The sequence below is a fragment of the Bos indicus x Bos taurus genome, chromosome 3 (genome assembly GCF_003369695.1).
Source record: "Bos indicus x Bos taurus breed Angus x Brahman F1 hybrid chromosome 3, Bos_hybrid_MaternalHap_v2.0, whole genome shotgun sequence".
NCBI lineage: Eukaryota > Metazoa > Chordata > Mammalia > Artiodactyla > Bovidae > Bos > Bos indicus x Bos taurus.
This window is the reverse complement of record NC_040078.1, coordinates 22399808-22421863: the sequence shown is the minus strand read 5'-3', so window position 1 is coordinate 22421863 and position 22056 is coordinate 22399808. Positions and strand designations below refer to the sequence as shown.

The following is a 22056-nucleotide window of genomic DNA, read 5'->3' as shown; positions in this document are numbered from 1 at the left end:
ATGTGTGTAAGGGCAGGGGATGTGGAGACTTAGCAGCAAACACTGGCTCAACAAATGAAAAACCCTTCACCAACACAATTTCTAATTAGCCCACTATACTTATAGTTTTCTAACTTCTCTAAAGAACCTGTTTTTAGAGGGTTTAAAGCATCTCATGCCTCTCACGGTTGGGAGGCTGTGAGCAATCACATGTGGCCCGACGAGCCTGTCAGGCAGGCTAGAGAACCTTCAGAGGAGTTTGTAGGTTAAAACACTCTTGTCACACCCAAGAGTTTTTATTGACTGGAGCTCTAGGTTAACTCCTTCTCCGAAAGAGGTGGTGGGGGACAGCCCCCTGTAAAATCAGAGATGTAGGTAAGAGCACAAAGTAGTAAAGTAGGCAGGCTCTGGTTATGGGGGTAGATGCTCGAGGAGTTCCAGGGGGACTCCTGAGGCTCAATCCCGCCTTTGCGTATGTCGAGCCTCCTTCCTCATGACCTTTGTCACGGGCGGAGTACCTCACTCTGGCCCCCAACAAATAATTACTTTCACAATACTTCTAGGATTCTTGGAAAACTATAACTCCCTTTAGCAAATTTTACTTTTGCTTTACTCTTGACAAACTATTGTAAATTCCTGAAGTCATCAAATATTTTTTGCCCACACATCTACCATTTTCATTATTCTTTATTCCATTCTAAATAGCCATGTTTCTAACTAGGATTACTTTCATTCTTTCATAAAAAGTACTTTTAGTATATTTGTAATATCCTTTGCTGATGTTGAGTTTCCTCAGCTTTTGTTTTCTAAAAACATATGTATTTCACCATTTTTTTACTTAACATTTTTTTTTATTTACTGGGGTATAATTAACATATAATAACTAAACATATTTAAAGTGCACACTTGATCTTTCCATATATATACACACATATGTTTGTGTGTATATGTATGGTGGCCTGTCGTTCAATCTCTTTTGACTATTTGCGACTCTATGGACTGTACCTCACCAGACTTCTCTGTCCATGGGGTTCTTCCGACAAGAGTACTGGAGTGGGTTCCCATTTCCTCCTCTAGTGGATCTTCCTGACCCGGGGATATATACCTGTGAAGCCTCACTAATGAACATAACCAGCATCCCCCATGGTTTCCTCCTGCTCTTTCGTAATCTCTTCCTCTCTCCTATCCCTACCATTGAAAACTCCATCCTTAGATAATCACTGATCTGATTTCTGGATAATATGGTGTATACTCTTTTCTGTTGGGTTCTCTTGCTAAGCTTAGTGTTTTTGAGATTTAACCACAGTATTCTGTTGTGAAGGTTTATGTGTCAACTTGACTTGCCCAAATAGGATTCTCAAATAAATAGCAAAACATTATTTCTATGTGTCTATGAGAGTGTTTCTGGAAGCGATTAGCCTGTGATCTATTAAACTCTATCTCTGTGCTGCTTTCTCCCCTGTGGTATTCTACCCCGTGCATTCTGCGTTGTTGGTCTTTGCAGTTACCAAACTGGAAATTCTCAAAGTATCCAACCTGGGAAATTCTTAAAGTATTCAGCCTAAATTAATTTCCTGTTCTTCAGGGATTAAAGTCCTTTATTGCTTGGTTTTTAATATCTAAAAGTCATTATTTAATATATTTTGTCTGAGTCTTTGGTTGTTTTCAATGGGAGGATAAATCTAGTCCCTATTATTCTATTTTGACCAGAAATAAAAGTCTGGTAATTTTTGATTGGGTGTCAAAGTTGTGACTATTTATGTGCTGGATATTTTTGTATTGATAGTTTTTTTTTTTTTTTAAAGATGTATTTGTGTATCTCTGACTGGGTCTTCATTGCTGCACACAGGCTTTCTCTAGTTGCGATGAGAGGGGCTACTCTTTGTTGTGGCGCACAGGCTTCTGATTGCAGTGACTTCTCTTGTTGCAGAGAACAGGCTCTAGGTGTGTGGGCTTCAGTAGTTGTGGCACATGGGCTGAGTAGTTGTGGCTCAGAGGCTTAGTTGTTCCATGGCATGTGGAATCTTCCTGGACACCTGTGTCCCCTAAATTGGAAGGCAGATGCTTAACCTCCAGAACACCAGGGAAGCCCTCCTATAGGTATTCTTGAGTTTTGTTTTGGAATGCAATTATTTGGAAACCACTTGGCCTTTTAAGAATTTTTAGGATAGTTCTTTTGTATCCTATCCCACATTAGTCCAATACTTGACAAATGTCTTGGGACCATGTGCTTCAAACAAGTTCCTTTTCTCTAGCTGGTTTTATTACCACAGAACCAGGGGTTTTGGGAGATTTTGCTCTACTTTTTATGAGCTCTTATGGTAGCTCTTAAGCCTCCTATGCAGTCCAGACTTCAATAAGTGTCCTTTAGAGAAAAATAGCTGTGCATTGATGCCCTTCAAGTTTTCAACTCCTCCCTCCATCACCACATACCACTAATGGCTTTGTTGGTTTCACTTTACCCCCATCATATACCTTCTGCCTGGGCAAAGCTCAGTCTTCAGCCCATGCTCAGAATCAGCAAACAGCTACAGGGAGTAAGATGGCTAGTGATCTCAGTTTGCCTTGGACGGTTCTACGTTCCCTCTTGGATGTTAGTTCATTCGGTCCTGGTTGCAGCCACAGTTCCCTGTTAATCTAAAAACAAGATGCCCCTCTCAGAATCCATTCTGTGCTCGGACTGGCTGTTGATCAGGTAGATCCCTGGATTCCTTTACTCTCCCCAGATTTCCTAACTCTAGGTCACTCTCCCAGACTACCTCCAGGAGCCAGCTCTGCCAACTGGTGGAGAAAGAGAAACACCATCTTCATGTTTCCATTTGTGGATACAACAAAAGACCAAACCTTCAAAATATCCCCAGTCTGTTCCCTGACCCCCAAGAAATAGTTTCTGAGATCCTGTTGAATGCAACAGCCATTCCACTACCTAATCCCAACACCTAACATGTAATCATGACCCAGAACTTGTAATCAATGACAAATATCCCTGAAAACAAGAACTAAGTTAGGTCTGTAGTCAGAGTTTTGAGGATCAGTCAGCTGGGAATTAAGATTTTTACCCCCAAGATCCAGGTATACCGGTCTGCAGTAATCTTGGTGGCTCTTTCAGGTGTTCAGAATTGTCATCTGATGTTCTTATCACAAGCTAGCACTAGCAGGAGCGCTTTGGAAGTTGTAGTCAAGGGAAATTAATTTAGAGTAGCTGAGAATTTGGAGAAAACCCATTTTTGTTTTAAAATATCTTATTGCATGTGGACCTTCTGACAGAGAACCTTGCCCTCCTTCCTAGAAAGTCAATGAAGAGAATACTCTCAAGACAGGAGTCTTCTTCAGAGTACGACTGAGTGCCTGAAGAATTCTAACAGAGAAGTTCATCTCCAATGTAAGTGCCCTGGAGCCAGGGGATGGATTAGAGAAAGGGAGGTAGTACTCGAGATCTCCATATGTGCTGCTGAATGGTGACCAAATAGGGCCACAGAGAGACTCACAAGGTCTCCAAGCCACCTGTGTCATGGGTGATTGTTGATGTGGGAGAGGAGAGGAGTTTGGAAGGGATACAACAAGACTCCAGATCAACTGGGCCAGAAGGAAGTACTTTAGAAAACACGTCAATGAAAGTTTGAGCCTTGATAGAATTCTGGTGCCATTTTGTTGTTTCAGTGACCAAGGTACATGTTTAGGAGACTATTCTGCTAGAGGCTGAGTCCCCATTACACCCACCACTCTCTACCTCTAGTCTGCATGCAGTCTCCTGACTTATTGTTGAGGTTTGGGGGTAACTGTTTTGGTCCATTTCTACTATCGTGGTTCTTCATTACCTGTCCTTGTACACCTACACTTCTCCAACCCTCTCTGTTCTCACCCTCTAGTCACTCCCACCAAGTCATTCCCCTCTTTCCTTTGAGGAAATTTAACTCAGATGACTTCAGAGCAGCAAATACAGAGTAGCCTGATTGTGTTCTTTGAAGAAAAGTCCAGATGCTAGCTACATAAAAATGCCATGAAATAAAGGGATGGAAAATAATAAGGATATTATAATCATGGCCCTGGGCAAAGCCATCTGAGGGAAGTGATCGCTGTCAGAATGAAGTATATAACCTGCTTTCACATACAAGTACATATCTGACAGAGAAAGAATAAGTAGGGAAGTTCCAGGATAATGGTCCTCATTTCTGAATATATGTTAGAATCATCTGGAGAGCTTAAAAAATATAGATACTTGGACCCCATGGAAGAGATTTTCATTTAATTGGCGTTTAGGGGCTTCCCTCATGGCTCAGACAGTAAAGAATCTGCCTGCAATGTAGGGGACCTGGGTTTGATCCCTGGGCTGGGAAGATCCCCTGGAGAAGGGACTGGCTACCCACTCCAGTATTCTTGGCTGGAGAATTCCATGAATAGATGAACCTGGTGGTCTATGTCCATGGGGTCACAAAGAGTCGGACACGACTGAGCAACTAACATTTTCACTTTTTTCCAGTGCCTCAGTGGTAAAGAACCTGCCTGCCAATGCAGGAGACACAAGTTTGGTCCCTGAGTCGGGAAGATCCCCCTGGAGAAGGAAATGGCAACCCACTCCATTTTTCTTGCCTAGGAAATCCCATGAACAGAGGAGCCTAGTGGGCTGCAGTCCATGGGGCCACAAAAGGGTCAGACCCAACATAGCAACTAAACAACAAAGTAGTAGGCTCGGCATCAGTATTTTTATAGCATCTGAACAGGTAATATTAATGTGTGGCCAGGGGTGAAAACCATTAGGCTAATCCAGAACAGGATGATAGCTAAGCGTGCAGTTTACAGAAAGTGCTAAAACTCAAATCAGAGTTTGCATTCCTCTAGTTAATGTTGGCTGGAGAAGGCAATGGCAACCCACTCCAGTACTCTTGCCTGGAAAATCCCATGGACGGAGGAGCCTGGTAGGCTGCAGTCCATGGGGTTGCGAAGAGTCGGACACGACTGAGCAACTTCACTTTCACTTTTCACTTTCATGCATTGGAGAAGGAAATGGCAACCCACTCCAGTGTTCTTGCCTGGAGAATCCCAGGGACGGTGGAGCCTGGTGGGCTGCCGTCTATGGGGTCACACAGAGTCGGACACAACTGAAGCGACTTAGCAGCAGCAGCAGCAGTTAATGTTGGCAGATCAGATCAGTCGCTCAGTCGTGTCCGACTCTTTGCAACCCCATGAATCGCAGCACGCCAGGCCTCCCTGTCCATCACCAACTCCCGGAGTTCACTCAGACTCACGTCCATCGAGTCAGTGATGCCATCCAGCCATCTCATCCTCTGTCGTCCCCTTCTCCTCCCGCCCCCAATCCCTCCCAGCATCAGGGTCTTTTCCAATGAGTCAGCTCTTCACATGAGGTGGCCAAAGTACTGGAGTTTCAGCTTTAGCATCATTCCTTCCATCAAAAAGAAGAGGAATGATATCATGTGTCCCATATACCTATTACATTTCTATTTAAAAATATCCATGTGGCAATTTACATTCTTTAGGTCCTGAGGCTACCTGGATGGATACATCTTGATGGTATAATCAGTAACTGATGAAGAACTCAAATATTATTGCTGTATAATACTTTTATTCCACAGTTTTATGGGGAAAAAACTCACATTTCAGTATGTGTTACATCACAGAATTTTCAGACGCATGTCAGAATCCAGTGACAAATTACATTTGGAGAAAAGCTTTAAAATCCATTCTTGTAAGCCACTCCTTTGTGAAATATTGAAAAGCAGCTTTGTCCCTCAGCACTGAAGATTACAAAAAGCACCATTTAAAGGAGGACTGACATATTTAATTCCCTTCAAATTATAGTCTTATTCCCCCTTTATAACAGAGCTGTATTCATTCAAAATGCTTTGGTGAAGTAACAACCAACATTCTAAAATTTACCAAAATTTAAGCAAGTTTCACATATGAGGCCAGTGTGGAGATTAGAACTAATCAACATTAGTGAGCTTTGGCTGCTCTAAAACCACAACCTGGGTAGGTGTTCTGTAGATGGGAACAGAAAAGAAGTTAGATGACCAGTACATAATACTTAGGGTAGGTACTCCTCAGTCATTTAACCTGACTACAAAACCCACAAGATATTCAGTATTTCACACCAATCATACTGCAAAAGCACTGTGCTACATAAAATTCAACTCCACTCACGTTAGAACTAATACAAAATTTAACTTTTAAATAATTTATTCAATTCAAAACACAACTGAGTAAAGCAAATCAAGACAAAGCCCAAATTTGAATCCTGGAGGGATTCCATTGCCAAGAACTGGATTTCTTAAGTAACAGACTCTTAGAGCCTTTTCCTCTGCTTTTCTTATAATTTTTAAAGATTTGGCCTTTTTATTCTGAAAGTTCCAGTTCATTGCAGAAATGACAGCCCTTCAACCTCCAATTGTGATTGGTGCTTAAGGAGAGACAAATGCTAAATCCAGAGTTTTAAAAGACCCTAACTCCTATCCCTCCCAGGTCCTCCATCCCATGGGTAACTAGAGTCAGCAGTTCCTAGTAAAATACAGCAAGCACTCAGCTTTAACAATGAGTCAGAATAATGCAGGAACCAATGGTGTATCTGCTCTTAAGTCTATGCCCCAAATCACTAGAACGTGAAGATTTAGAGATCTCTGAGAACAGAACATATTGCAAACATACTCAAACAAAGACTATTGCATATAATTTTTAGTTGAGGTCAAAAATTTAAAAGCCCTATTTCCCCAATTAAAAGCAGGGGAGTCTATCGTTAATATGTCTCCTTCATTTATACCCAGATTAATATAAGCCCAGTCTAGAAGTAAAACTTCTTTCTTAACTTCATTTTAACAGCATACATAGAGTACCAACACTTTTCAAAAAATTTTTTTATCTCAGATCCATTAGGTAAGAGAGACTAGAAATAATCAGAGTGAAGTGACTGGGCCTGGGTTTATAGGATCCTGTCAGAAACTTCTCTTGAATTCTTTTATAGGGTTTCTCTACCATATATAAGCATTTTTTTTTTTTTAAGCCAACACTCTTGAGGCCAGATACCCTTCAGGGGTTTTGCCTAGTGATTAAATCCCATTCAACTCTAATCTTAAAGCAAGCTAATAATCCTGACACAGATGCTCTTCCTTCCATGACACATCTTCCTTAACAGCAAGATGACTAATATTTGCTTTAGGTAACCTTTGACTTTAGACCCTTGTAAAGTTTGCCTGACACATGAAGTTAAAGCACAATATAGAACAAAGTGTAGAAAACAGAAACAAGAGACAAAGGGAAGATTTTTTTATATGACAAATTCTATACAATGGGATCTAAAGACACCAGGATGTGTCTGAATTAATTTTAAAAAGGGTATTTCTAGTTCTGGGTTACTTAAGCCTTAATTTTCCTAGTATCAGTCCTCGGCTCAGTTACTCTGCTTCCCACAACTCCTATACCATGATACAGTTCTTTAATAGTCAGCCGCCTCAAAGAGTTACATTCTTACTTATTGACTCTGTGAAACTCTTATAGGCAAAAGCTAACCAACCAACCAAACAAAAAAAAAAAACCCAATTTTTTACTCTATTCATTTTCAAACTCTGTCAAATTCTTCTGCAGAAAATAAACTATACCTTTAACCAATATAAAAGAATGAGTGAGCTGTACTTTGGGGTACTTTCCTCCTTCCCTTTCAGCCTAGAACAGTTTCTTGGAGGCAGACTGAGGAGAGTATGATAGGAATTATCAAGGCCATGGGATGTTATCAGCAGCACAGAGAAGGGACAGGGCTGCATAAGTCATCATCCAATTCCTCTTATTTGTCCCTTTCCAAAACTGCTGGTAGGCTCCAATTTCATATCTGGCTGAAAGATTGATTACCTCAGAATTTGGAAAACTGACACCTTCTGCACGTTTCCAGATTAGAAAGATTGGAAGGTCACCAACACCAAAGCCTGCTGTTGCTGAAGACAGACCCATTCATTTCATAGAAGCCTCTGGCCTGAGAAAAATGGGAGGAATCTTTTTTCCTACCCCACGCTAATGATATATCTGTGCAGAATAGAAATTTTAATACATGAACACAAGGATGATTACATGATAATACCGCTGACAAGACATATAAGTACAACAAAACCTTCCATGTAGCAAGCAAGACTTTAAATCCTAAGTGACTCACTTGTTTACTGGGTATTAGAAAAATACAAAATTTTAGTATAACTGGAGACAGTGTAGATTCTGACAGTTGGTTCTAACAGAATTTTAGAATGGTACACCATTCTAAATGTGACTAAAACTATAAAACATTCTCCACAAAAGCATTTTGCTGTAGATAGTGGCCTCGAATGGCTAGAGTAGTATTTACTCTCAGCAAATAACCACCAAAGCACTTAGCAATTTGCATTCTCAGCAAGACAGCAATCCCATACCATACTGCTCACACAGATGATCTAAGAGTTCTACATACCCAAAGACAACTATGTCATCAGCTTTACATGGGAAAGAGAGGAGGTAGCTAATTGACATGTGGGTGCCCTTTCAGTGGGACTGGGCTCATCTCAAGGAGCCTCTCAAGCATCAAATCTGGCCTCCTTCGGTACTGAATGTTTGGCTTGCATTTATTTGTAATGCAAGAGCCACAGAAACTTAGGGGAAAATAACTTATCTCTGAATCTCAAGAGTGGATTGAATAGAAACTTTTTACTCCACAAATGGAAATCACTGACCCCTCTTCATCATCAAACACTTTTTGGGAAAAGATACAGAAGAGCAAGATGACTGTTAGCATTTAGCACATGAAAGCAATATTTTTCATCGCTGAGACTACCAAAGGTAATGTCTTGCTTCTTGGCGTAATGAATCTTTAAGTTGAAGGAAACTTTTAGGTGCACAAGATGAGCCTGAACGGGCCTGTATCTAGAACAGTGTTTACTGTAATGATGTACACAGAGTCAGCCTCATTAATGTACGATTGTAGAGGGCTAAAGAAAATAGTGAGCTATTTATCGAAAGCTTAAGTTCTCCAAAAGCAGTCTCTTTAGAGCAATGAAAAGGCATTTTTTGGAGAAAAGAAAAATGTAGGCACATAAAAATCTTCCAAGGACAAAAGACATGAAGGTTTTTACTAGTTTTACTCTTACCTTCAAAGCTGTCTGTGAAAGAAAACATGGAAGCAGGGCCAAACCAGGTGGGAAAAAGTATGGGAATGTGCCAATACAGCCTTAACTGTGGCACCAAACCAAAACAAGAAAACAGACCTTCTGCATTCTGCCTTTCATATCATAGGAAGCCAGTTTCTTCAGTAGAAGTTAAGGTAAGTGGTAACAAAGTGTCATGGGCCTGTGCTGGCTTAAAAAGGAGACATTCTGGCAGCCCTAGTCTGTGAGGTGGGTCAGGTCTCACAAAGCCTTTGAAATGGGTCACTTACCTACTAAGTTCTGTGCTAGGAAGGGTCAGGTATAGGATTTGAAGGAGGCTAACAAAGCAAGAATGTGAAATGAAAGGGAAAAGGGTTCTTATGGGGCATCTGGTATCATTTAAAAAAGCACAGATTGTGCCACATTCTCTGGGAATACAGAGAACCCATGCAAGAAAAGCTGCTCCTGCAAGGAGGCAGCTGTAAGTAGGGCAGCAGTCTGGCACAAGTCCATTCCTTGGAGAGCCAAGGTAGTAGCAGTGATAGAATCTCCACCCAACAAGGATCCTGAGAGTTTGTTCTTCATTCACTTTAGGAAAAAAGATTCCTGTAATGGCTCTTCCTGAAGCTCTCCCAAACAGGTCTTGGTGAGTTCCCATAGGCAGGGAGAATACATCTAGCTAGGAGGCTTCCATTAACTTTCCCTTCATATGTATATATATATATATATAGTGTTAAAATAAATTCCATAAACTCATAAAGCTCTCATCTGCAATCAAATGCAAAAGCAGAGCATCCTACTCAGGCACTGAAACACACATATTAGCCTCAAAGCAAATCAGCCTTCCAGTCCCAGCTAAGACTGGTCCAGTCCAGAAAGGCAAGGGAGATGCTTCTCCTGAATCCTGGGAGGCAGGAAGGGATCCCTCAGATGGGCTTGTACAGAAGAGTAGTGACATACTTCTTCTTGTAGCGATGGGTTGCACTAAGGACCATCACACTGTCCTGCAAGGGAAATAAACACATGCAGTTAATTCACTAGTTCAGGATGAAAACAGCTGTTCCCAGCCATTAATCCCTCATAGTTGCTCACTTTAAACAGAGTTACTTTGATATTATTTAAAAAAAGGTGGTTTGGGAGTCAAATCAATTTGTTTTGATCCTGACACCTACTGTTACACTCTGTGACCCTGAGTGTCGTTCAGTTGCTAAGCTGCGTCCGACTCCTATCTCCAAGTCTTTTCTCCTCATCATTACAAAGGTTAATACCCACCATTAAGATGGCTCTAATGATTACCTGAAAATATCTGACACAGAAACTGACAGAAAATAGGTGCTAAAGAAATATTAGTGTTCTACCTCACTTCCTTTTCCACCTCAAATTCAAATATTGGGCTTAAAACTATCACGGAAAAAAAAAGAAATATTGTGACATCTGTTTCTAGAAGGAAGTCTTAAAAGCAATGAGAAGGATCACAGCAGTGATCCTTTTGAAAAACCATTTCCAAGCCCCAAAACAGGTCTAATTTCCATTGAGTATCTGGGGCTGGACTTAAAAAACATCCTCTCTGATCAAGAAGGGACTCAGGAATCATCTTCTATCCTTGAACAAAGTAGACCCTAAAATTCTCCTTGGAAAGACACTCCATCCAATGAAGCAATTCCAAACAGCTTAAACTATCTTGAGAGAACCAGGGATAGGTATCATCCACAATGAATACTTACCAGACTGACATTCTGTGACCATAGTATACAAATCACAGCCTAAACATGACAGCAGCAAGGCAGGTAAAAAATTTAACTCCAGAAAGAGTTTGGTAGAAATGAGGAGCAGGTGACAAAAAGACCTACTTGGAAAAACCAGCACCATAATCTCAAGGAAAGAACATGGAATGAGGATAGGACAGGACCTCAGTCCTCTGTCTGGTCCTTACTGGCAATATGACCTTCTCTTAGCCTTAGTTTCTTTATCTCTAAAACAGGAGTTAAAAATAATACTTATCTCACAAGCTTATTAGGAAAATTAAATTCAGTAGTATATAAGTACCTTGTAATCTGTTACAGACAGCTGTATCAGTGATTTCCCTAATCTGGCTACATATCTAAGAAACATAAGCAACTCAATAAAATTACTGAGGCCCATCCTAGATGCACTTATTCAGAATCCATGGGGATAGAGCTTCTGAATCTGTATTTTCACAAACTTCCCCCAAATAATTCTGCTGATGCTCAGCTTAGTTTGGTAACTATAGAACTATATAAAATATCCCAACAGCCAGACCACAAAGACATTACAGGACTGAACAGATATTTTCAATCCAGAATCTAAAGCAGCAGAGAAATTAAGAAGCATTCTAAGAAACCAAGAAGCATTCTAAAAGCGGGGGAGCGGCGGGGTGGGGGTGGGGTTGGCGGTGCACAGGGCAAGTCTGGTCACATTTCTCCTTTGAGTAGTGTATAGGAAAGATGCAAGCACTGGCGTATATACGACTCAGGCACCTTAAAGCAGTTCATGTCCACCTTTAAACACTGGAGGCCTTAATATCAGATTTAAGCATTCTTTGAACTGGAAAGTAAACTTGTTTTTTCTGCAAATGAAATCCTAGTACTTACTATGAACTCACACTTAATTAAGTAGGTGGTGCAAAGGTTATAGCTACCCAAAAAGAAACCAAGAAACAAAAAAGTCCATTTAATCACAGGGCAATTCAGCTAGCCAGAACTCAGATATCAAGACTAAGATTTAGAATAAACAACTCACCCTTTGGTTAAAAAAAAGAAAGTTCTTCTCCTATAACTGGACCATTACTGCCAGCTTCAGCAAACCACTAGAGAACATGTGTTCAACTCTTGCCCTCCTGTTTTGGGGAGCTATGTGAAGAAGCAGGCCCACCATTTACCTTAATGGACAATGCATAGAGATGGTTCAGCATAACATGATTGGGCTCGGGGAGCAAGGCTGGGTCACACTGTTTAAAAAAAAAAAAGACTACATGGGGTTAAATGTACAATCTTAAACCAAACAGTTTATTCTTCCTCAAAGATCTTTGGAACTGTTGAGAAACTCAAAACTAGAAGGTATTATTTTTTTTTTAAATAATTCACTTATTCTAGTATACATCAATAATACATTCTCATCACAGAAAATCACAAAAATTCTGAGTCCAGGGCAGAAACTCTAAGCTTCAGAATCTATTCATCCTCTTTTTAATAGACCTTACCCACAACACATATGGAAGGTTTGTGTTAAGAGGCAAAAATAATCTTAGTGGGAATCAAGTGAATTGACTAGAAATATAAATTATATGAAAAATACGCTTCTTTTGGATATCGCCAAATGATAAATACTTCTTATTTTATGTTGGAATAAAAGTCTTAGAAACTGTTTCTAGCAATCCACAGCTCTGAGCTGATACATTAGGACCAGAAGAAAACTATGAATTTTGATATCAGTACTTGGAAAAGTCACAACACAGCCCTGGAAAAAGGAACCTGTAATGCTACTGATACATACATGATTCATATTCAACAGACCTTTGTAATAATCCCAACCTCTAAGATTACTACATCTTGGCTCAAATGATCCTAGTAACCCTCAGATGCCCCAGCAATATTTTTAGAATACTCACAGATATGTTAGTGTCCTTGTTAAGAATAACTTGGAGAAGGTGAGGAGGCAGGATGGGTGGAGATTTAAATCTCTCCTCTGATCGAAACACATACATTTCTTGACCATAAGGCCCTGGGGGTGAGCTGGAAAGGTCTGGAAGATATTTATTCAAATATAAAGGAAAGTTGGACAGCTAGTACAGATGCATGAAAAAACTGTCAATACGTGGCAGGTAATATTAAATATGGTAGAAGTCAAGAATCATTAACTTGTGACTTGTTGGGTCTATAACTATAAGGCAAAGAAAAAGTCTGGGTCATCCTGAACATAAACCATGAGGTTCTTCATGGCAACATGATGTGGAGGACAGGGGAAGAGATAAGGATGTAGGTTCAGGGGAGAGCTACTCCATTTATCAACTGTATGACTTGGGACAAATCTCTCTACTATAGTCAGTTTCTTCATTCATAAAATGAAAACAACAATTTCTGCCCTATTTCACAGTGTTTTGATAGGAATCAAATGAGACAACAGATGTGACAATGCCTTTAAAACTATTAAACAACATGAAAATATTAGATTTTTCTTTTTCCCACCCAAGCAACAATAAAGGTTATAAACTCTACGACTATTGATACTACAATGACTGTAACAACGAGGAAAAACAGCTAACAATGTAGTAGTCATTAGGGAAATACAAGTTAAAACCATAAGATACCACATCACACTCATTAATTTGGCTATAATAAAAAAAGACAGACAATAATAATTATTGGCGATGATGTGGAGAAACGAGAACCTTTGTACTATTCCCATTGCTGGCTGGAATGCAAAATGGTGCAGCCACTCTGGAAAACAGTCCAGCAGTTCCTCCAGAAGTTAAGCACAAAGTTACCGTAGGACCCGCAATTATACTCCTGGGCACATACATACCCAAGAGAAATGAAAACAGATGTCCACAAAAGAACTTGAACATAAATGTTTATAACATCATCATTTGTAACATACAAAAAGTGGAAACAGTCCAAGTGTCATCAGCTAAATGAATGGATCAACAAAATGGTATACCCATACAATGGAATTTAATTCAGTTGTAAGGAATGAAGTACTTAACATATTAAAACATGGATGAGCCCTCAAAACATTATGCCAAGTTAAAGAAGCCACACGAAAAAGACCACAAAGTTTATAATCCCATTTATATGAAATGTCCAAAATAGGAAAATCCATAGAGACACAAAATAATTTAGGGATGCCAGAGGTGGAGAGAAGCAAGGAATGGGAAGTAACTGCTAATGGGAATGGAGTTTCTTTTGGGGGTGATTAAAATGGTCTGGAATTAGATAGTGATAATGGTCGCACAACTCAGTGAATACACTAAAAATTATCTAATTATACTCCTTAAAAGAGTGAATTTTATGGCATGTGAAATTAAATCTTTAAAAAATGGGAAAAGTATATACAGATAAGAACAGAAACACAAAAATGAGGAGAACTATAAGTTTTTGCTTAATATTTTTTACAGTTCCTAGTAAGAAGGATTTTTAAACCAATTCAACATAAGGACTCAGAATTCAATTATATGTGGGGCAAAAGAGTAGCAAAAATACTGTTATATTAAACAATATCTTAAAAACATATAGAACTTGACACTTTTCAAAGTACTCTGTTATTTTGTCATGTGAACTACAAAATTACTCTTGGCAAGTACACAGAACAGTATTTTTTCCCTTTTCATTAAAAAAAAAAAAAAAAAAAAAGGTAAAGTTATTTAGCTAAAGTCACATACATAGCAAGATGGTCACTGAGTGCAGATTAAAACTCAAGATTCCTAATAAAATGTATTCTAAACCTTACCTCAGAGGATCAGGAAATTGGGTGAAAGAAGGAAAGGAAGAATATCAAAAGTATGCTAGTCTTCTCTCTATATAATTATGATTATATGTCTATTATTCACTGGTTGCTTTGTTAGAATCATATAATGCAAAAATTTAGCCATAGTGGCCTTGACATTTAATTTGGTATTTTTTAATCTCTCTTTAATCTCTATCCCACCAGTTAAGAACAATGTCCAGCCTTACTTTCTGACCTTATATAATGAAAACAATATCTGTAATTTTTCTAAGCAGACAATATTATACTATTGATTATTCTCTTAGAAATTATTCTGCATAAGCTACCCTTGTGTCCTGAGATTCTAATATGTCTCACTTAGGCACTGTGTCTCCTCAGCTGAGAATCACTGAGAGCTTAAACCTTTGATTTTACTGATAAGAAACTTTGAAAACTAAAAATGCTGAAGGACTTACGCATAATGGGAAAGCTAGTTAGTAGCAGAGGCAGGTTTTGAACTCAAAAGGGAGAAGTCTGTTTACTGGGAACACAGTTCTTTAGACACTCACAGTCTTTACTGTAAAGTCACAAAACTGGTAACTGTGAATGTGGACGGCAAATCACTTTTCTGGTGTTATAGCCAATGTAAGTAGAGATGAAGGCCTTGGAAAAAGTACTGGGAGAAACAAAAGGATATAGGTCTATTCCTCTATCGAGGATTTTTTAACCCAAAACTTAAAAATTTCAGTTAACATACACACAAAAGAAATTTGAGGTTTTTATGACTCTTTTTTCCCCAAAGACTGCCATATGTGTAGGGCCTATTAAATATACAACTGCCAACTAAGCTATCAATCTGGCAGGATTAAGTTGAGGCAGCTAAACAAGACAAAGGAGACATAAGTAGCTCCTGCTAGTTGATACTATCAAAGGTCAATGAAAAAACTGAAAAATTATTAGAAATAGCTTTTTAAACTATAGATCACAGCACATTCGTTGTTTATAAAAAGAAGAATAAAGCAGAAAATAAAGTGCTTTACATGTAATAAAGGCAAACATCATACTGCAAGACATGTTACTGGTTTGTGTGATGTGTGTTGGGTTACAATGTAAATTTAATGTAGATCAAATATATTTACTTTCACTTACTGTGAAATCAAATACATTACACAGATTTCATTCTCAGAGAATATGACCTAAATGTTTATAGGAGAAACATACATACAATTAGGAAGATACCTAAATCGAAAATGAAAAAAACAAAAACCACTCTTGGGAAGAAACATGCATTATAAGAAAGGAAAGATCAAGAAAGAGCAAATACTACAAAATTACCTCGACAAGATGTCTCTGAGCTTTCCATTGAATCTAGCTTTAAAGCATCAAACACCTCAAAATCAGATTTCTTGACATGGATCAAATTGTTAATTGTGCCAAGCTGACTGGTAACCACAGGCTGAAACAGTGAATGGAAAAAAAAAAATTCATGAATCCCCATTTCAAATACATCTCATCCATTCAACTCTCCTCTTTTTAGAAGGGATTATACTTGGCACCACCATCTTTTATCAACAGGGAAATCCAAAAGCAATGATATTTGACACCCAGTGGAATAATAGCTAAAAGGAGACTATTAAGCCAGTGGTTACCCTCAGAGGTCAAGGTCTTACCTCTGATGGATCATGAACCCACTGTCCATCCACAAAAAACTTGTACTGGTGCTCTCCCTCAGGGAGGTCCAGGATGGCAACAAAGTCATTATGGCTACAGAAGAAAACAGAAAGTTAAACAGGCTAAATTCTTATTAGAAGACAGAAGATAAATGTAAAAGCCATGAGGCAATCACAGTATCATACCAGTGATCTCCCATATTCCTAAGTGATTGCACCCCCTGGAGTAAAAATTAATAATTTATAAACCCATTCTCCTTTTCTATATCCCCTTGAGCATGTATTTGCTATCCCTCCTAATAACTTTAATTTTTAACTAATATCTGGAAAAGAACAATAAAGATATTAATCCCCCAGAATGTTTCACCTTAGTACAACTATTTTGCTTCAGCAGAACAGATCCCTCAGGAGTGTAAAAAAGATAGTGAGTAGGTTCAGGATAAGAAGTGCCTCAAGGTACTCTTTCCACATTTTGGTGAGCATTTTCTAGAAAATTACCTACATACAAAGGGCCATAGTCAGTTACATAACTCATTGTTGCTCTGCAAGCAACAAATAACATTACTACCTAGAACTTTACAACGTGTTTTGTTTTAGTGCAGAAGTCAGGGCAGCTGGACTCAGGCAGTTACGGGAGACTTCCCACAAGCATAGAAAGGACTTCTATTAACACAATGCTAAAGAACATACCTACAAAACTGTTGTAAGTCCCTCTAAGGCAATGACATTGTAAGTGGTAAAACATCTCTGACTCACTATAAGGTTAAAAAAAAAGTCACAGATATAGTTACTGGTCACAAAAAATGTTCTAGAGAAAGTCCCTAGCAGGTGGAGAGGAGTAGTCCAGCCAAGTCTCTCTCCTGAGAAAGGAAATTGGGTCTCTACTCCTGGACCCAGCAGACTCAACCAAGACACTTGTCTTCACCTCTTAATCAGTGGAATCTTGGTGCTCCAATTGTTGAAGGACCCAGAGATGAAGACCTCCTTGCCTCCTTCAGACCAGCGGATAACAGTGGGCCGGGCCTGCTGTGTGGGCTTTACGGAGTCCTCCAAATCCTGCTGCCATGATACAAACTCTTTGTCCCCAGGGAGCTGTAAGAAGGATTAGGTCATCCCTAAATTGTGACCCTGGAATTCTGAAAAGGTCACTCTCCTCCTTAGGGCAGAGAGGGGTGCTACATTTCTGATAAGGATTAATAAGTCTTGAAATTAGCAACTACATCAAACTTTGAACAAAACTATAGAAAAGAAACTCATCTAGGACCCAAATGGTCAAATGGCTTATGCTCAAAGTCTGCCCAAATCATAGCTTAATTTCTGAGTCTGCATGAATCACTCATCCTTTCAGAGCCTTAGGATTTCCCTTAAAATACAAACAAACAAAAAATCTTACTTCCTGTTACCAGATTAACTCATAGGCAGACAATCATGATATGCTTATCTCTTAAGAGAAAAAATATGATAATAAAGCACGGTTCTACAAAAAATAATTAAGTTAGTCATCTATTTTTTTTCTTTTGCTGTGCCATGCAGCATGCAGGATCTTAGTTCCCCAACCAAGGATTCAAACCCTCACCCCTGCAGCAGAAGCACAGAGTTTTAATCACTGGACCACCAAGGAAGTCCTAAGCCATGTATTTTTCATATGTAAATATAAGCATCTCAATTATCAATTATCAGTTGTAATAGAAATTAGAGATACTAAAATTCTTAAATAATTCATAATTTCCTCTTTAGTTAACAGGTTATAAAAGGACATTAAATATATAAAAATCAGATCACTGGTTTCCTAAATTTTGAGAAATAGTTATGAAATCTTACTTATTCATCTATGCCAGGCTTATACTAGTAATTTTCAGGAGTAGGGATGAAAATTGTGGAGCTACAAGAAGCATCAGATCAAAAACACAGTTTCCTTTAAAAAAGTGGTTCCAATATCAAATGAGGTATGTAGGGTTGCAGAAAAAAACTGACTCCTTAAGTCAAGTTTCTTTTCATTACTATCTTTTAGAACAGAAACTGGCAAACTATGGCCAGTGAGCCAGATGCTTTTACAAATAACGTTTTACTGGAAAATAGCCACACTCATTCACTTACTCATTTTCTATAGCTGCTTTCATGCTGCAATGGCAGAACTGAATATCAGTGACAGAGACTGTATGGTCTGCCACAAAGTCTAAAATATTTACTATATGGCCCTTTACAGAAAAAGTTTGTTGATCCACACTTTAGAGTGGCTTAAATGACTTTGGTAATAAGTCTTCATGGTAACAAGCCAAAATATTATTAATACCAAATAAAATAATGTGGGATTAAAAAAAAGACTAGTTTATTCACTTGCGCTTTACTTTCAAAATGGCTGAGGCAGTCTACCTTCCATACTGTCTCTGAATATTCCTCAAAACTACAGTATGAGACGTTAGTGGCAACATAATCCTTAGTAAACAAAGAGAACTGAAGGAACTTTCACATTATATAAGAAAATGACTTAAGAGAAAAACTTGATCTCCATTTTCTCAAAGCAATGAACTCATTTGACAGTCTGGATTAGAATTACAGAAATTTTTACATTCCTAACAATTACATATGCCTCAGATTCTGATTCAGATATAGGACCTGGGAATCTATTTTTAAGCTTCCCAGACAATAATACTAAAATTTAATGTTGAAAATAAATAAAGAAATCTCATCATTAGAGATACATCCTAAAATACTTATAGATAAAGTAATATTTGATATGATGGGCTGGGATTTGCTTAAAAATAATTGGTGGGGGTAGAGTGGATTGGGGTATAGACAATATGAATTCATTCATGATTTGATCATTGTTTAAACTGGATGACAGTTATATAGGATTCATTACACTGCTCTCCTGACTTTGAAACATGGAAAATGTTTCAGATTTTCCATGAAATGTTTAAATAAATCCCAGGTAAGTCTAATGTGCAAATAGGACTGAAAACCATTGAACTAGTTCACTGAAGAACGGTGGCATTTGAAGCAATATAGGCCCTTCTGCCACTGTTTCTATCATTTACTTGTATGCTTTATTATTTTAGAATTTGAAAGCTATAAACTATTAATATGCCTAACTTTGGAAGAAAGCCCTTCCACATATGATATTTCTGTGGTAGGCATCAGTGCAGCTGACAAGCAGGAAGATTGTTTACTCCAAGTTAAATAGTCAGCAAAATCATCAGGAAAAGAGGCAAAACAACTAGAATTACAATTGAAAACTGTTTAAGTGAAACACTGAGGAAAGAAACAGAATAGACTGAGCAACTGTAAAATCTTAGATTTGGAAATGACCTTGGGAATTATTTGAACCAATCTTATTTCACAAATGGCAAGACTGAGGTAAGGGAAAAAATGATCCAAAATAGGCTCCATTTCAGACAGAGCAACCTGGCTTTTATTCAGGACACCGATTACTGCAGTCACAGTTTGAAAAGTACACAGTACTTAAATCCTGAGTCATCAGTGTAGGAAATGGATAAAAATACAATCACCTTGAGAAAGCTTTGAAGAAGTAAATTCAGATGGCTGGGGAGACAGCCCAAGTGTTGAGGAAGAAGTCCTGAAGTGGAAGAAGCAAGAAAGGAACAGAGAAGAAACCCCAAGAAATCACCTTCACTTCTCTTTGTGATTATGTTTTCAATTGGGATCCAAGAAAATAAACAGAATCCACATTTCATGTATTACCAACCCAGCAAAATTACTCTCTATTTACCCTGGTGGCTCAGACGGTAAAGCATCTGCCTGCAATTCAGGAGACCCAGGTTCAATCCCTCAATAGGGAAGATCCCCTGGAAAGGGAATGGCAACCCACTTCAGTATTCTTGCCTGGAGAATCCCATGGACATGGGGTTGCAAAGAGTCGGAGACGACTGAATGACTAACACACACACACATTTACAAGAGTAAATAAAATAAAACCTCAGATGTGTGGCAAGGGATGAGTGATAACATCAAACACACCCCAGTCTCCTCAATCCCTCCATTTTTCTACTTCATCCCAGTCAGACTACCAGGTGGAATTACTGTATTTAATGCAGACAGTTCTAAAAGTGATTCGAAACATTCGGATGTAATTTTATTGCTGTCAGCTCCATCTATCCTTTCTGTAGAGTGAACACAAGTTGCCACTTTCCTGAAAGTCCTAGACTGACAGCCAGGTCTTCAGGGAAACTGCGGGTTGTCCCTTTTCAGCTTGGTAATATCAAGTACTACCGGGAAGTGAAGAAATCCTAAACTTATTTGCTCTCCCACTTAAGAAGTAGCTGGATATGAAAAAAAGCACCTCAGCTACAACTATGAAGTTTGAGATGAAAACTAAGCAGTCAACCAAATAATGTCCTTTACTGATCTCCAAGACTAGGAAAAAGTATTCATATAAGCAAGGGGTTGTTGCTCACAGTCATGCCAAAGAGAAAGAGGATCTGAAGTGCTGATCTCTTAGAAGGGCAAAAATGAGACTAATACAAAGAAGTAGAAGTGTTCAGGGAAAAGTAAGTCACTTATCTACCTTAGGGCAAATGTGAGAAACTGCCGCCTATGGTCAGCAACTCAGGTAACCTACAGTCTGAAGTTTTTCACAACCTACAAATTCATCAATACTCTAGAAGAGGCACCCTTGCCGGTCAGGAGAATCAAGGGTGGAGGTTGGGGGCGGGGGTGGGGGGAGGGGGCGGTTGGCCTCATCCTAAAAATGTGGCAAACAGAGGAGTCCAGTAACAAGAACTCCGCCTCTATCCTATTTTGAGGCAGCACCGCAAAAAGAATTACCACTCAGTATCTCCGTCCCCAGAAAAAAACCTTTAATTCTAAAAGCCTTAATTCGGGTCAGCGTGGTAAGAAAAAAACAAAAGAGGAAGGAGGAGGCCTGACACCCAGCCTGCTGCAGGACCACCACCAACTGGGGGCGTGGGGACGCTCACCTTGGAGTCCGGCAGGCTGAAGACGCTGGGGTCGTCGGTGCTCCCCACCATGATCTTATGTTCCTTACCCGGAGCATGGCCGCCGGCGCCCTCGGCGCGCGCAGCCTTGGCGCCGTGGCGCTCCCCGGCCACTCGATCGCTGGTGGTGTTTCCCATGGCTGTGCAGCTCGAGTCGGGGGCCACCTGCCGTAAGGAACAGCATGGGGCAAGGGACACCCCGGCAGTCTTGTCAGGGGAGCCCCCGGCCCCGCCCCTGCGTCTGGGGACCCGGGCTAGGGAATCCCCGCCCCAGGGAAGCCGTGCCTGGGGGACCTCTTCCTCTCTGGCCTCCAAGAACACCCGGAACCCCCAAACCCTCCAGAGGCCGGCTGCTCAAGAAACCCCCTTTCGGGAACTCCCCCGCATCCCCCGCGCTCACGGTCCAGGGGCACCCCCAACCCAATCACCTCCCGCGATGCTCTCCCTCCTCCCGGGACCAATGGTGCGATGGCTGTTCTGCGGATAAAGCCACCAATAAAGTTATCGAAATTGAAACCTCGCCCGGGGCTAGCGAGCCTGGTTTCCTCCTAAAATGGCTACAAGATCAGTGGCGTGGGGCCCGCCCCGCGCGCGTTCCCTGCGGCCGTGCCGCTACGGCGCCCGGGGCCAGCCGGCCTCTCTAGCCGCCGCCGGCTCGGTGGTGAGCCGCCACGCGCTGCCTCCAGCGCCAGGCGGGGGCGCCCGTGCCACAGTCAGCGAAGTGCACAATTGCACTCATCTCACATGCTAGTAAAGTAATGCTCAAAATTCTCCAAGCCAGGCTTCAGCAATATGTGAACCGTGAACTTCCTGATGTTCAAGCTGGTTTTAGAAAAGGCAGAGGAACCAAAGATCAAATTGTCAAAATCCGCTGGATCATGGAAAAAGCAAGAGAGTTCC

General features: G+C 40.0%; 1 protein-coding gene across 1 annotated transcript; it reads right to left on the bottom strand.

Moving 5' to 3' along the window:
- Positions 1-5540: 5540 nt before the first annotated feature.
- On the bottom strand, positions 5541-21829 carry PRKAB2 (protein kinase AMP-activated non-catalytic subunit beta 2). The gene is made up of 8 exons (XM_027535439.1): positions 21585-21829; positions 21139-21321; positions 17127-17293; positions 16202-16295; positions 15867-15987; positions 12718-12851; positions 11989-12057; positions 5541-10093 (listed from the first exon to the last, which is right to left on the bottom strand). Exons 2-8 carry the CDS (start codon positions 21292-21294, stop codon positions 10016-10018), a joined length of 819 nt encoding a protein of 272 aa, XP_027391240.1. The 5' UTR covers positions 21295-21321; positions 21585-21829; the 3' UTR covers positions 5541-10015.
- Positions 21830-22056: the final 227 nt, after the last annotated feature.